At 38.7% G+C, this 17,338-nt stretch overlaps 1 protein-coding gene across 10 annotated transcripts in view; it reads right to left on the reverse strand.

Annotated features, from left to right (window-relative positions):
* WDR7 (WD repeat domain 7) overlaps positions 1-17,338 on the reverse strand; it is a 305,323-nt gene that overhangs the window by 212,626 nt on the left and 75,359 nt on the right. For all 10 annotated transcript variants that reach the window (XM_036321172.1, XM_036321173.1, XM_036321168.1 and 7 more), the window contains 2 exons: positions 5,059-5,828; positions 3,638-3,726 (listed from right to left, as the gene is read on the reverse strand). In XM_036321172.1, coding sequence (XP_036177065.1) covers positions 3,638-3,726; positions 5,059-5,828 — 859 coding nt within the window. The remainder of the gene's footprint in view (positions 1-3,637; positions 3,727-5,058; positions 5,829-17,338) is intronic.

Consider the following 17,338-nt stretch of genomic DNA (forward strand, 5'->3'; position numbering starts at 1 on the left):
ATATATATATATATATGCCTAAGTGACCAGCTAACCGGCTGGTAGCTATGATGCACAATGACCACCAGGGGGCAGACGCTCAATGCAGGAGCTGCAGTGACTTGGCTGCTGCAGTTGTGTGGGGGGGGGGGGGGGGCACACCCAGTACCAGAGAGGAGGGAGCCTGATTCCAGGGTGTGTCACCCGAGAACCGCCCTCTCACGATCCAGAACCCCTCGGGGGATGTCAGAGAGCCAGTTTTGGCCTGATGCCAGCACACCAGGTCAAGGGACCCCACCGGTGCACAAATCTGTGCACTGGGCCTCTAGTAAGTAAATAAAAGTGTAGGGCTAAACAATCATTATCTTACATGGGTCAAATAGTGGGATTAAACTAGAATGTTTTCTCTAAGTCACAAGTCTAAAGGAAACTAGAAATGCTACTGACAAAGCTGATAGAATAATGTGTCTTAATAAAACAGTGTTCAATATAAGTATCTTTATTTTTAATGATAAAAATAAACAGATTCTGGGTATTATATTTCTGGAGTCCTGTTTAAATAGACATCTCATAAAGAAAAAGCTATTTACACTACTTTAATCAGTCCATGTCATAACTGAAACTACTTTCATAATTAATTGAGAATATTGAAATTAAATGCTGCTAGAGCTTTTAACCCTACAGCTCTTAAATACATTTTTCACATACAGAAAAAATCAGCAATAGAAATAAGAAAAAGTACCACTTCCAAAATAAAGAGCTCAAGATTTAATGAAAAATAATACAGCTGAAAAAGTTATGTCTAGAACTGAACAATAGACCTGTGCCAGTCTATCCCCATGTGAGGCTGTGCTGAGACAATTTTGCCTGGTGTTTCACTAATCCTTAGGAAGACAAGCACGTTGGTAGTTGGCACGGCAGCTTTTCTGTTTTAAGAAATCAAGTGCTTGCATCCGCTATAATTACAGAGGGACAAAAATGTAATCCAAGAAGAAACATCAACAGTAAAGAATGATAATGAAGATAATGATGATGACAAGTAATATCTCTAACAAGAACAGATTTTAAATGAAGCTTTAAACTAAATGTAGGGGAGCCCTGCCACTGATTTGTACCGCCTAATCTGAAAGATGCTGTCAATGAATTTAGATCTAGAGCTAAAAGGGGCTGCTTGTGTTCTAATCACAATATCTATACTTTATGTCATACCTGTGTGGGTCTGTTTCAATTTCTCTCTGAAATAATGCTCTAAAAATGTGAAAACTATACAAAATAAAGAATTTTTACTTTATAAGGTAATAGTATAGTCAGAACATTTTACATGTGAAAAGAACTTCTACTTTTGGCCAGGATGCAACCATAAAAAAGCAAAGCAAAATACATAAAGCAATGGTTCCAGGCCACAGGACATCAAGAGGGACTGAGAGTCAGGAAGACAAAATGACCCTATGAACACCTCAGCTGACTGCCTTGGGGGGGGGTTTCTAGGACAAGATGCAAGAAGGGAGGGAGGGGAACTGAGGAAGAGCCCAGCAGTTTCCCTGAGTTGGGAAGACAGCTGAGTCTCAGGAAACTGAGACTAGAATTCACAGCTAGAATTCACAGGACAGAGACGAGAGAGCTATGAAGATCAAGGTTCTTCAGATACTCAGCAGAGTACTGATGAGTACATGTGTGTTAGGAAACAACTCCAGGCTGGGAAAGAACCTACCAAAGGGCCAGACACAGTGCCTGCTCCTAGCAGCCTGACTGGAAAATCCCTAATTCACAGAGCACTAGATAAAGTACTCAGGAAGGGCTAGTGTTGGCGATGGGAAACAGCTAGCTTTAGACATAAAGCACTGATCCAATCACATTCAACACGTCATAAAAGCACAACAATATTTTCCATCTTTTTCCCTTTAGCCATTTTGACGGATGTATACTCATCTGTCACTTAGAAAAACACATTAACGTTAGCTGCTAAAGCTGAAGATAAATATATGCAGAAATTCCACTTTGAGTTACACACACAAAAGAAATGCTTATAATGTATACTAAGATTCAAATACAAGAATGTCCATAGCAGAATTATTTATGAAAACCAAACACTGGAAATAATGCAAATGTCTATTGACAGGATGAATGGATGAATAAACTGTGGTCTATTCATTCAACAGAACACTATACAGTAATAAAAATAAACAATGAAAGTGAACAAGCCACAGTCTGATGCAACAATATTGATAATTCTCACAAAAGAAGCCAAATACAAAAGAATACGTCCTCCATGACTGATTGAATTCATATAAAATTCAAAACATGGGCAAACTATGTTTAGGAATTTAAACTTAGGGGGTGCAACTACAAAGGAAAGAAAGAAAGTGATTTCTTGAAAGTCAGGATGGTTGCCTCTGGCAGGGGAAGGTCTGGTTGGGAGGGAATCTGAAGGAGGCTCTGGGAACACTGCACTGTTGTTTCCTGCCCAAGGCCGTGGTGACAAAGGTGTTTAGCTTGCACAAGTCACTGAAATACAGATCTGTTTTGTGCACTTTTCTAGATGTATTTTACATTTTATATAAGTATACAAGTATAAAGAGTTATATAACCCAAACTATTAACTTTTATATAATCTAATATAAACCATAAAATAACATACACGCTTAATGCGAAAACTGATAAAACAAGAGGGGTGACTGACCATGTGGAGTTGGAATGAAGGATGGGAGTGGTGCAACGACTGTGAGAGCTGGTCTTCCATAATGAGAAGCCAACAGACAGTACCCAAAACTAAAATCAAGCATCCCACTTAAGGCATTAAAATACATGCCAAATAATCAGCTAAGAGAGAGAAAAGTCCTTGTCCCAGGGAAGGGGAAAATTGTAGATATGAAGTTAGAGACCTGCTATTTACCTAGCAAATCACTGACTCTTTAAAACCTAAAGAGGTTTAAAACTATATAATTTTAAATCTAAAAGGAAAAAAAGAACACTCTAAAATGTCATCATTTACAAGCAGAGCCTTCATCATCCTCTCTTACTTCTACCACATCTTGTGAGTCACAACTCTCAGCTGGAAGGAACACTCTCACAAAGTGGAAGTGACCCTGCCCCACCTCCAACTCTCTGCTGAGCTCACTTGTCAGCCTTAAAATGAATATAAAAGATAATAAAGAGAAACTCAACCTTTCTTCTTCTATCGCCTAATGAAAAAGCTACAGATAAAAGTAAAAATCTAATGATTTAAATAAAAAGAAAGGGTTTTCACTTGTGGTTTGCAATGCATGAACTACTGGCAAATGGAAGAAGAATAGCTAGAATATAGAAATATAAACTTAACATTTTAAAATGTAGTTAAACAACAGATATAAGTTTTAAAGTCAAGATGCACATAAATAAGGCACCAATGTGTCAAGTTAAGGTGCCCTTAATGCATAAAAATAAGGCCAAAGGCAGTACAATAAAATTATGTGAAATATGCTCATTTATCAATTTCTAAATAAATCTGATTTATTTTTAACTGACATCTTAATTATCTATATTTACATCTGGAATATAACAACTTTTCTCTCTCTTAACAATCTGAGACAAACAAAATGTTATGATTATACATTAGCTGTGCCTCCTCAGTTTCTACAGCTAAGATGCATGTCAATTACTTAATAAGATTTCATTTTACCTTGTTTAATTTGTCCTTGCACAATATTTCTGGAAGTTGGAGGGGAACCCCGGGCCTTAGAAAGGTCTGGGGTGCTTGGTCTAGGTGGCCTTTCAAAAAAGAAAAAATATGTTTCTTTAAAGAAGAAAAGACATGTACTGGTATATACGTATTCATATTTTTATATTTCCAGAACAATTTAAAATATTACACTTTCTAATTACAAATTAATTACAAAAGAAACACATACAGACATTTTCAATTTACTGTCCCAAGAAGATGGGGATTTTTGCTTGTTTTGTACCTATTAATATTTCCCATTTCAAATTTTAATATAGTAAATTAAATAATTAGCATATAGCAAGTAAGAATTTCACATCTACAACTTATGCTTTATTCTAGCTTAAAAATATGAACAATTCAAGATATTATCAGTGACTCTAGCTTACGAAATATTTATGAACACTTCAACATACTGTTAGTGACATAAATATCATGATTAGTTCTTCACTGTCCACTATTAGCATGCTGAGATTACAGTCCATCCCATATCATTGGTCTAAATGAGTTCATGGAACAATACATTGAGTTTAAAGGAATTCAGCCTTAAAATCTGAAAAAAGTAATAAGGCATTAAAAAAGCTTGGACACTAGAGGCAAACTATCTCATTTTGAATTCTGGCTCCACCACTTACTGCCTGTGGGACCTTGGACAAGTTACTTAACCTCTCTGTGTCTCAGTTTTCTTACCTGTAATAAAATATAATAAAAGTACCTACCTTATAGGGTTAAGAGCCTTATTGAGAAAGTATCTGTACAGTGCTTACACTAGAGCCAGACACAAGGTAAGTGCTACTTAAGTGTTTGTTAGATTTAAAAAAAAAAAAATCTGAACATTGTCAACTTGCCCTAAAGTATAATAAAACCACAGTTTAAAAAGTAGCCTTCATAACTTCTGGAAAACAGGAAATAGTAATTCAGGTTAAGTATTCTGACTATACTCGTCAGATATTCTTAAAACAATCACTCAACACATATTATTCCTTACATATGGGTCACAATGTAGAGAAGCATTTAACTAAACGTACATTTTGAATGAAGTGTTGGTGCAAACGTTAATTGGATATAATTCTAAGATTATATTTGCTGAAATGCTACTCTATAATTTGTTTATTAAAGCTGAACTGTAACCTACTCCCTCACTGCAAATTTTTTAAAAATAGCTAGACAGTATGTCTGAGTATAAATGAAACTATATAATTTTATCCGGTTTTAAACCATACATATAATTTAAAAGGGGAGAAACACTGAGATGCCCCAAAAACACTACAGTGGGTAGAACCAAAAAAAAGGGGGGGAGGGGGTTATAAACAGTGACAAACACAAAACAGGTTTCTTTTTCTTGAAACAAAAGAATGAAATCAAAACTATCATGGTCACACCTGGTAGGGGCCTTCTTCATGTGATCACCAATAAAAGTTGCATTGGTCATACTCATCAAGGTATTTGCCAAAGAGATGACTGACAGGAGATGCTGTGTGGTGACGGCTCGAGACACCCCGTACGTGCCCTTGCCTACTCCCTCCGTTGCTGGAAGCTTCCTTTCTTCTTCCGCTTTCCTGTGTGGCAGTGCACAGGCGGCCCGATTATAACCAGGAAGCATCAGTGACATATGACCTCCTCTCGATAAGAGGCCGAACGACACTGGGCAGTGGGGCTTCAGCATTCCAAGGCGATCGAGACAAACTTCGTCCAGAACTTCGTTCAAGCCCCAGGCATGAAGGCAGGACATGAACAACTTGGCAGTGTCCATAGTCAAATTATATTCTAACAGGGTCAGTGGCTTCGATTTGCTGGCCCGATATTCAGGATCGCTCTCCTCCCTTCTCTGCCTCATGGTCTCCTCGTCCTCCTCTTCCTCGTCAAGGAGGTGTTCCTTTATGTTCTCTTTGATGGTTTCTTTCACTTGTTGGAAGAGAACCGCTGCTCGTTTTCCAGTTAGAAAAGAGCCCCCTTTGTCTGCCCTGCCAGATGCTTTCTGCAGATTCTCAGGGGAAATAAGCGCCGTGTTCGGCCTAGAGGCTTCCTCAGTCAGGAGTTGAATAATCAGCGCTTCCACATCAAAGAAAAGCACATGTATGTCCGGGTCTGTTAGGTTTGTCTTTATTGCTTGGACCATCAGGGAGTTATGAGAATATTTAGGCAAATTTCCCTGCAATGAATATTTTTAAAAGATGGTTATAATTAAAAGTGTTTAATTTCATATATTCATTAATGAAACACTAAATAGTCAAAGGCATTTAAACACCTGTTAAGCTGTCTTTTTAAGTATCTGTACCATTAAGAGTAACTCACTAACTTTGCCAATCAGCAGCATGTACAGAATATGAACTTATACGATCAGAACTTTATGCTGAAATAATAATAAAATTGTCCATTCATTTTTAAGAAGGAAATAAAAGCTTATTATTGAAGACAGGAGTCTTTTTACTCATAGAACAAATTAAAGTTTGTTGCAATAACTCCTATGTAAATTCTATCTCTGAGAATGAACTAAGGTTCCAGCCGAGAGAATAATGCATTTATCTCGGCTTCTCGTGCTTTTAAGTTGCTGCACCATCAAATCCCTCTTTTTTCTACTTCACCGTCCTTCTCTCCCTGTTCACAGATTCCTTTCCCTCAACAGAGAGCATGTTCAAGTCTACTTAGATTCTATAAAGCAGTGTTATCCTCTGACCATGCCCCTTCTTCTATATGGCTCTTTGCAGTGTCTGACATTGGTTTTGGTAAGACCAGCTTCCCAAAGAACACCTTCCTGGTGAGACTTCTAATTCTGACCACCCTTCTCAGTCAGCTGCCCTGAAACTGAATCTTCCCACATTAGAACCACCATCTACGAGTGGGCAGCTCCCTAAACCCATCAGCAGCCAGACCAGCCTCCTGAAGAAGGTTCAATTCTGTATTTCTACTTGGACTTAGATGTCCCAGAGTACCTCACGTTCCGTATGTCCTGATCTCTACTCCCACAAAACCTGCCCATATTCCATTTTATCCCCTCTGTCACCATCACCACATTCAGACCCTCATCTTTCCCCTAAACAGGTTCCACTACCCCTACCCTAGTCTCTCCCTACTCCAACCCGTTGTCCACAGAGCCACAAACTTCTTTCTGAAGCACAAATCTAATTATATCAGTCTTCTGCCAAAGAACTGCCTTTATCATGGGTTATTGAAAGAAAAAGAAAGTACAAAAGTATTAAAAACTAAATCAAAATATAGGTGGCTAATCTGTAAGAACAAACTTTCCAAACATAGTTAAATTTAAAATTCACCACTATAAAAGCACTGAAAGGCAAGTAAGAAATTGGAATAAAATGTGACAGAAATAGGACTGATAAAATTATAATCTATATAACAATTAAAATCAAAAGAAAAAATAAAAGGGAAAAAATACCATAAAAATCAAGGACAATTCACAATAAAAGAAACACAGATAGTCTATAAATGTAAGGAAAAACATGCTCAATGTAGTGGTCAAGGAATAACGATTAAAATATAACCACAAGATATCATTTACAAAATTAGCAAACAGTATACACTAAAAAATACTGAGCCAGGAGTACAATGAAAGTCAAAGCCAGTAGGTATGACTTTAAATTGCAGCTTTTGGCAGAGTAATTTGACAAAATACATTCTGAACCCTTGAGATTGTTTGATCCAGAATATTTATTTCTAGAACCCCATCCTAAGTAATCAGAAATGCAGACAGGATTTATGTACAAAGATGTTCAGTGAAACAGTATTCATTACTTTAAAACTGAAAACAACTTATATAAGCTAACAATAGGAAAACAGGTAAATAATTTAAGAATTTAAGAATAGCCATATAATAGAGTAAATATTGCAATCACTACAAATCATGCTTTCTGGGCACATTTAACTACATGGCAAAATGGCAACATTCTAATTTTAAGTGAGATAAAAATTACAGATATGTGTGCATACACACACACAGTGGTTCTGACTTCATTTATTTCATACGTAAGTACATATATGAACATGGTGAAAAACACTGAAAATAGATGAAAATGTTAATATTAATTACATTTTGTATTGAAATTATAAAAGATTTTCATTTTCTTCATATTTATTACACATAATCAATATATTCTATTTTCATAGTTAGAAAGGAAAGCTCTAAGATAAAATGCAAAATCCTTCAGCACATTCAAGGCCCAAATACTTTCCAGCTTTAACAAACAGGTTCTAGCACCAAACCATGGTTCCCCTCTCATTAACTCTTTTTTAAAAAAATATGTTTTTATTGATTTGAGAGTGAGAAAGGGAGAGAGACAGAGATAGAAACATCGAGGAGAGAGAAGCGTAGTCCGGCTGCCTCCTGCACGCCTCTTACTGGGGATCAGGCCTGCAACCTGGGAATGTGCCCTGACGAGGAATCATACTGGCAACCTCCTGGTGCATGGGACCATGCTCAACCAATTGAACCACACCAGCAGGGCCCCGTAACTCTTTTATGTATTCCTTTGACAAAAATATTTTTCTTTGCTCTACTCCAGCCCCTTCTCTTCCATCAAGACCCTAGTCCTCCCAGGAAAGTTAGTCCACAATGAATCCAGCCTCCATAACGTTTTATATCTACTATACAACACGGATTTGTATGTCTTAGCTATATTTACATGATTAGTTAATTTATGTTATTTATATTTTTGTGTACTATATGGGTACTATGCCTTACTCATCTCATATAAATCTAAACCTATCAGAGTACTTGGCAGAATGAACAAAGAACATTATAAAAATCTTTATGAAATTATTTTTAATTGCTAATCAATTCTTCTATCATAAAATTACAAAATCCTCTTAACTTGTCTTTTCTTTCTCAAATTCTCCTCCCATCTAGAAGTGTTTCTTTTTAGTTTAAGAGATTTCAATTACATTTTATAAACCAAGGAACAAATCTTTGCAAAGCACAAGACATCCTCCAAATAGACTGCTGCCTACTCCTCCAAATTCATCTCTAGCCACAGCCCTTAGATCTTCTACTGAAACCAAATTCCACAGTTTACAAGAGCCAGACATTTGTACCTTTGCAGCATTTATGCCAGCATGAAGCTCCCTTCTCAATCTCCCTACTGCCACTCAAGTCATGCTTCTACCCATCCTTCAAGAAGGATCTCAAGTGGCTGCTCTTCCAAAAATTATTTCCAGAATTGTCACTAATTCTGCTTCCTTTGTATAAATCAATGACTGATGTTTAAAGGAAGATAGAAAATAAATACTATTTCCATTCAACATAAGCAATAGATAAATTTACACTACATAAAACACGAAGTAAAAAAAAGTCAAGACTTTGAAATTCATTCCTGTATTGAATTCACTCATAACGCATTAACTTATGTTTCTGCAAGACACTGGAGATACAAAGATAAATAAGAAGGTTTTTCTAGTCACGGAACTCAGAAGTGACAGTTAAATAGTGACACGCGAAGATGTTATTACAATGTGGTGTGAATAGTGGTATAAATAAATGGGACTGCAAGCTAAGGACACAACCGGAAAGTGCCAACTCCATCTTGGGTGACCAGGGAGATCCTCGCACAAGGGGAACTTGAGCAATGAAAAGGCACTCCTGGCAGAAAGTTAGCAAGACGTGAAAAAAGATAAAGGCAGGAAGCATCACAGTATGGATGGTAATGAAACCACAGCCGTGATGAAGAATGCAACGGATGCTTGGGTGCTCCTAGAGAGCATGAAGGTCCGTTCACACGGAGTCAGGACTGTGTCCTGCGGGCTCGGGCCACTAACACGGTGCTTCTCAGAATCATCAGAGGTGCTTCTTTTTTTCCTTTTCTTCTTTTAATCCTCACTTGAGGATATTTTTCCATTAATTTTTAGGGAGAGTGGAAGAGAGGAAAGACAGAGAGAAACATCAATGTGAGAGAACACACTGATTGACTGCCTCCTGCATGAGCCCCAAACAGGGCCAAGGCCAGGGAGGAGCCTGCAACCAAGGTATACACCCTTGACCGGAATCGAATCCAGGACCCTTTGGTTCACAGGCCGACGCTCTATCCATTGAGCCAAACCAGCTAGGACCAGAGGTGCTTCTTAAACACCGATTCCCGGGCCTGACGGCTGGCCTGAATCTATCCCTGGGAATGGTGAAAATCTGTCTAATGCTTATCCCAGATAACTTTATGCTGTAAAGTTTGATACCTTCTGTCTAAAGACTTGAATGAGGTGACTGGCATGATCAAATTTAATTTTATAAATCTTTATCCACCAACAATGTTGGCTGACAAGAAATTATATCAGAGTCATAAATATAAATTGGGAAGAAACAGAAGCCATCCAGGTGGGGAAGATAAAAGTATGCAATAGTCCTGAAAATGTAGAAGACGGGATAGAATGAAGAATATGTACATTACCCTTTATTTCTGTACATCACCCTTTTATTTCTGCATATCACCCTTTTATTTCTGTACAATATCCTTTTATTTCTCACAGCATTGTGCTTTATAATTGCTTTTTCAAACACTGAATATGTAATGTCACAATTATACTTAATGCTTTGTACCTACTGACACTAATTTTACTGAATGATACATAAAATTATATATTAATAATTATATTATAACTAATATAACATTATTGATGTGAAAAATGTTATTAATAATGATAGCCACCACATACTAAGCTGCTGCTATGGTGCAGGCATTAAACTAGGCATCAGGGTTGGTTATGTCACAGCAAAAGGTAAAATATCATCTAATATCAATATTAGGTAGACAGATGTGATACTAGGTATGAGGGAATAGGTAATAGCAATATTAGATAAAAAATAGAGCCTTGAGTACTTTAGCAGTTATTGTCTTTCCAGTAAAGATCTATAAAGTTTTCTTAAGAGAAAGAGAGGCCATTTCCACCAAAGAACAAAATCAAACATGTTTGTTAAATAAATTACTGAAGCAGCAAGAGTGGCTTGAAGAAAAAAGAAGGCAAGCGTGAGGACACAAGGTCTACTTTCAAGCTCTCTCTTCTGATGTCAGCCACATATGTGCCCCTTTCAGCACCCTCAGATCTGCCCAGATTTCTGTCTCTGTTGGAAGGTGTGCCAACAGATTGCTCATGTGCTTGGACACAGAAAGGTTATCTCCTGTCTAGTACCATGCTATCTGGATGTGATTGTGTGTGACTCCTCTTATCACGACCGCTCATACCCTGCTACTGATTGTGTCACCAATGCAAAGACTTCACTAATAGCAATCCAGTCAGAAAAAGGGGGTAACAAAAGGAAAAAACAAAACAATAAAAGCAAATGAGAAGAGAATGGAGGGAGACTGCAGGAAAGGAGAGAAAATGACTCATCCCCAAGTCCTGTAGATGAACTCTAATTGCTGATATCACCAAGTCTTGCATATAACTTGTAATGCCTGACAATGGATTTCATAGACTTAACATATAGAGACTTATTACTACAAAACATAGATAACCAGCAAAGTTGAGAGGGTAAGATTTCAGCTAAATGCATGGAGATGGCAGAATTAATCACCACATGTTTGATATTCTAATATGTCACACTAAGATTAACTAAAGGAAAAATGAATAAAAACATTTATCAAACTCCAAGGGACCATTGGCTTAATCATCAGATATACATATCTAGAGCAAACTAACTCATTCAAATCACCGTATATTCTTAACACTGTCAAATGCAGGCTCTCTGACCTGGGAATTCTTCCACGGGAAGGTTAGTACGCTTGCTCAGCCACCTTTATTAAGAGCAGCTGAAATGTGTGCTCACAAACTCACTTTTTCATTACCATGGAGAAAGATTAAATTCAACTTGACAAATATTTGTGGAGTGCCTATTATGTGCAAGATGCGTGGGAGAAAATAAAACCTCTGTACTTACGGCAATAATTTAAAAACTTACTAGAAAAAAAGACCAACAAGAAAAGCTAAATCAAAAGGTATATATAAATGAAATGGTCTCAAATTTATTGGTAAACCCAATGGTAAATGCAAAATACAAATGTGGTAGACAGTCAGACAGGCATGAGCAGAGCCAGGACGATGGTTCAGGTACAGAAGGTCACCAGGACAGAACGCCCTGGGTGCCTAGCAATGGGCAAAACTAGGAATACAAGGACCTCGCCCTCAGGATAACCCTCCCTCCCCTGTATGTCACGAGTCATGGGGTTCAGACCCTTCCCAGGCCTTTCCTCTCCCAACATGCCGCTAGTCATGTTGGTTAGACCCTCTTAGCGGGAGGACAAACGGGGGTGGAGAACAACCCTTAAGCATTAAGCCCCCAGGACAATGAGATTCTGACCCATCAAATACATCTAAGCCTCAGTTGTGTTTCAGCTCCAGGCCCAGAAAAGCAGCAAAACCAGACAAGCAACACCTTGCCTGGCCTCAGAAACAGCTGCATACACTAAGACCCTCTGCCCTGGTGCTGACCAATTGGTAGAGACCAGGACCCTGAAAGGACAGGCCTGGAAAGCTGCTGAATATTCTACTGAGACCCTCCCCTGAGACCTCCAGATAAACAACCTCTGGGCATGGACCAGTGGGGCTCTCTCTCTCTCTCTCTCTGGAGCAGGCCCTCACCTTTCCCTTTTCTCACCCCCAACTCCCAGGCACGTTTTCCTTGCCTCCCCCTTTCTCCTAAGCTCTAAGGGCCCTTCATTTCCTCTGTAGCTTGTTTCCTGGGTGCATTTCTTCTCCTGCTCACTTCTTCTACCTCTGTTACTTTCTAAACTAACTTTCTCTTGTAGTCTTGACTCTGAATTCTTTCTTAGCCAGAACTCAAGTACCAAGGTGGCTGAAGCAAGGTCCAGTCTGACTCTACTGGTCTAACACCTGGTGCCACTTCACCACCAACACACACATATATATATACACACTCACTTTAAAAGCTAGTAAGGCATGTATTTGACATTTTCATTATAAATACGAAGCCTATTATAACTTTACTAGAGGCCCCGGTGCACGAATTCATGCACCAGTGGGGTTCCTCGGCCTGGCCTGTGGGATCGGGCTGAAACCGGCTCTCCGACACCCCCCCCGAGGGGTCCTGGATTGCGAGAGGGCGCAGGCCAGGTCGAGGGACCCCACTGGTGCACGATCAAGGACAGGGAGGGACTGTGGGAGGTTGGCCAGCCGGGGAGGGACCGTGGGAGGGCTCCAGGGCGTGTCGGGCCCGTTTTGCTCAGTCCCAATTGACCAGACCCCAGCAGCAAGCTAGCCTACCGGTAGGAGCGTCTGCCCCATGGTGGTCAGTGCACGTCATAGCGACTGGTCGACTGCCCCCTGGTGGTCAGTGCACGTCATAGCGACTGGTTGACTGTCTGCCCCTGGTGGTCAGTGCACGTCATAGCGACTGGTTGACCAGTCGGCTGTCTGCCCCTGGTGGTCAGTGCACGTCATAGCGACTGGTTGACCAGTCGGCTGTCTGCCCCTGGTGGTCAGTGCACATCATAGCAAGCAATTGAGCGGCCTTAGCATATCATTAGCATATTACCCTTTGATTGGTTGAATGGACAACCGTGTGACCGGACACTTAGCATATTAGGCTTTTATTATATAGGATATTACCTGTATAGGGGAAAATACAGATTTGGCCATTTCAAGTACTACATAAGAAACCTGACTTAAAATATAACTGAAATGCAACAATAGGAAAACATTATTGAACTGCTTGCTCACCGCTGAAAGTGAACTTATGACAATCACAGAGTAGCAGGTAATGCCCAAGCTGGTTTGGCTCAGTGGGATAGAGCGTCAGCCCACAGACTGAAGGGTCCTGGATTCGATTCTGGTCAAGGGCACATATCTTGGATGTGTGCGGGAGGGAACCAACTGATGTGTCTCTTTCACATCAATGTTTCTCTCTCTGTGTGTCTCTTCCCCTCCCTTCCACTCTCTCTAAAAATCAATGGGAAAATATCCTCAGGTGAGGATTAACATCAAAAAAGAGTAGCAGGTAAAATTGTCTCAAGTGAAAACCCAAGAAAAATGACAGAATGACAATCATGAGATTAATTCCTTACTCAAGCATGGGTAGTTTTTCAGCACAGACATACATATTATAAACAGCAGCCCCCATTAACAACAACAAAAACTTACAATCTACAGAGAAGAAAATATTAATGCATCCTTTTTATAACATTTATCATTACTATAAAATTGTAATATGCTAGGTTAAATCGCATCTGCTGAAACACCAATAGCTCTGTCCCCTAAGACCAATGTTATAATGATATTTTAAGTTTATTTCATTTTATCCACTGACATAGAGAAATCTAAAACATTGGCAGTAATTTACTCTTGCACCCCTCACATCAATGGTCCTCATTTAAAAGTTTAGTTATTTCTGAATCATTTTTTAACACCATAGTTTTTTGAGGCTCTTTTAAAGTTAACTAGTAAAATAATTTATTATTTTTCCTGAAAGAGCACTAAGTCAAATCTATAAGAATAACATCAAATGGTTCAGATTTCTACCTAAACACAGAGTTGGTTCATGCCAGTGAGCATTAAACATAAGCAGATTTTTATTCTAAAGTGCAAATCAGAAGAGTGGCTCATTTTTTTTTTATCTGAATCTGCTTTGGAACCAGGGATCTACGATACTAAGAATAAGACTAGGAAATGTTATATATCTAGTGCACACTCACACACACACACTCACACACACACTCACACACACACACACACACTCGCACACACACTCACACACACTCACACACACACACACACACACTCACACACACACACACACACACACACACACACACACACACTTCTATAAATATCAATCCTGAAACGATAAAATAGAATCCACGAACATATATGTATTTAAAATATTAACATAATATTTTATGAATTATATATGTATACTCATAATGCATGGTTTAAATAATTTTTAATTTGCTAAACATGGTAGAAAAACTGGCTTATTACCTAAGAATATTTTGGTAGGAAAAATAAATAAAAAAGAAATTTATTCTTGATCATGGATATTTTACTGAATAAAGAGCTTTAAAAGAACTGAAATTCTGATGCATAATGTTAAATGCAAAAGGTTCACTAAATAAATCACATTAATGTCTTAATGTACTTTTAAATTTTTCTAAAAAATTAGCTAAGGGAAAATTCCACCATCCACTATTTTTAAAATATGGTTTTAATGTCAGTGATTTTAAGTACTAGGAAAAAAGAAGAAAGGGAAGGAGGAAGGAAAAAAGAGGTGGGAGGTGCAAGGGGAAACAAAAACGAGATGAGAAAATGTTCCTGGAATGGCTATTTGGTGCCCTCTGCTGTTGTACTGCTGTTACTTAATATGAACAGTTAGGGTGACATGAGTTCTTTTTTAGAAAATCCATTTAAACTGAAATTACACAATTTACTTATCTTAAATATTTGGTTTTGGATAGGACAAGATTTTATGATCAGATATTAATTACAATGTTATTTTACTTCCTTTTGTGCTTTCATTAACTAGTATACTAATAAGCATTAAAAAAGATTTTAAGTTTTGATATTTGGTACCGTACTATAATCTATTTCATATAATATAAATAAAATGTGAATTACTCAAAAGTAAATTACAAGTATTAAATATAAATGCTTAGATCATACCTTTGATAAAGAAAATGTCTTCCAAAGGTATTTCTATAGGCCATGTCTTACTCGATAATAATATCCAAATGGCATTAATATATTAAAAGACCAGGACATTCATATATCAGGCTTTCACACTGAAACACCAAAGAGATTGCCTTGCACCTCCTCCCAAAGGGCCAAGTTATCAAAGTAACAAGACATCCCCACACCTCCATAGACAGACCTGCCTGTGGATCAGTTCACTTTCCTGGCATCACCTCATCTCTCTTCCAAATAAAGAGACTATCTACTCCAGAGAGATGCTATAAACAGCTAACAGATTAACACAAGCAGGATTCCTTTCTCTGGTAAAACAGAGCTAATAACACCTAGCTTATTTTATCTCAAACTAATGCATTAAAAACACATCTGAATATATAGTTCAAACCAACTGAAGTAAAAAAAAACTGTTTAAAAAAAGTGCTCCTATTATAACCTATGCTCCCTTGATACATTATGAATGAATAATGGACAGAGGGGAGAGTCTCTGAAGCCAACCTGGTAACGAAAGGGTCAGAATAATGCAAAACGAGAAGGAGAAAAGAAAACTGATCCGCTCCACCTTGGATCGTTGTGGTGAGTGATCTCTAACTTCAGAAATACTTACACGCAGTCGGTTCTAACCTGTTTTTAACCCTCTCTCTCGCATCGCTGCTGGCCTCAGCCCACTTCGCACTGTTCTCACTTTGCCCGTTCACCATCCCCTCCACATCTGCACAGTTCCCTTTGTTGGAATAGTCTTCCCCACTGTTCTTTCCGATGTTAAACCTCTACACAAATTAGTCTCTTTAGAAAAGCCTTCCCAACAACTCTTCAGGTCGGCTCATCTCCTGTGGGCTCTCTCCCACTTAGCTCATACCTTCCATAGTATAAACTCGCCACAATGAGCTGCACAGTTTCCCACAGCAGAGCAGGAGCTCCCAGTGCCAGGGTGCACTGACTGTGGGTGTGATGAATGCACTCTCCAACCGCTCCAGCTCTGGGCCTAGCTATATCTGCACTTAGTATGTGCTGAGTGATGAGTGAATGAATGAATGAATGAATGAATCAACCGATCAAGACTAGTAAACTAATGTGTGTTGACTACCCATCGTGATTGATATTTTTAAACATGCTACCCATTTTACAACCTTATTACCTCCACTTTAAAGCTAAGAACAAATGGAGCTAAGAGGTCAGTCAGTCTGTCGCACATATTACATAGCATTAATCAATAGTTAGGGTCAACAGTTAGGATATAAGAGGAAGTCAGGGTCCTCCTGTATCTGCCTGACATTTTAATTCAAGAGGTTCTCAGAAGTAGTGCTACTGAGATTCTAGAGATGAGGTGAGGGGAGAGTATGTCCACCTCACACAAATCAACCCTCACATTCTGGGCCATTCACAGAGATTCATGGAACACTTGGTAATGGGCACTGGACATACAAGGAGGAATACCAAAGGCCCTTTGAGGACCCCCTAGTCTGGTATACAGCCAGAGTTCTCAGCCAGGCATAATTTTAGGGCCTGCAATACCACGTCACATAAATCATCTTATGAATTTCACATCTGAAAATTTGTAAAACCTCAAAATCATTGTCACTGGCTCGCAGCCTGGTTTGCCATCCAACATTCTGGGAGATTTCACCACCTATCTAGGTCAGTGATTTCCAACGTATGGTCTGCAGCCCTGGGTGGCCGCAGGGCTCCCTTATGGATATAAAACCATTCAAAGTTGGAAGTCAAATGGCAATGTTAAACCCAGGGTCATTTAGCGAGCTATTAAGGTCACATGTGCTAATTATGCTGCAGGTTGCTATTTCTATATTTTGCTATTTATAATTTTAACTTGGCATACGACCACAGTTTTTTGACTTTCATCACAGCCCATCTCCAGCCATCACTTGATTATATTCTCCTTTCTTTAATGTCCCCTCCTCCAAGAAGCCAGCCCTGATCACCTCAGGCTAGGGCAGATTTCTGCAATACTTTCTGCATTCCTCAGCCATCTCACTTACTACACTGCATTGTATTTATCTGTTTATATTT

The sequence above is a fragment of the Myotis myotis genome, unplaced genomic scaffold (assembly GCF_014108235.1).
Source record: "Myotis myotis isolate mMyoMyo1 unplaced genomic scaffold, mMyoMyo1.p scaffold_m19_p_9, whole genome shotgun sequence".
Taxonomy (NCBI): Eukaryota; Metazoa; Chordata; class Mammalia; order Chiroptera; family Vespertilionidae; genus Myotis; species Myotis myotis.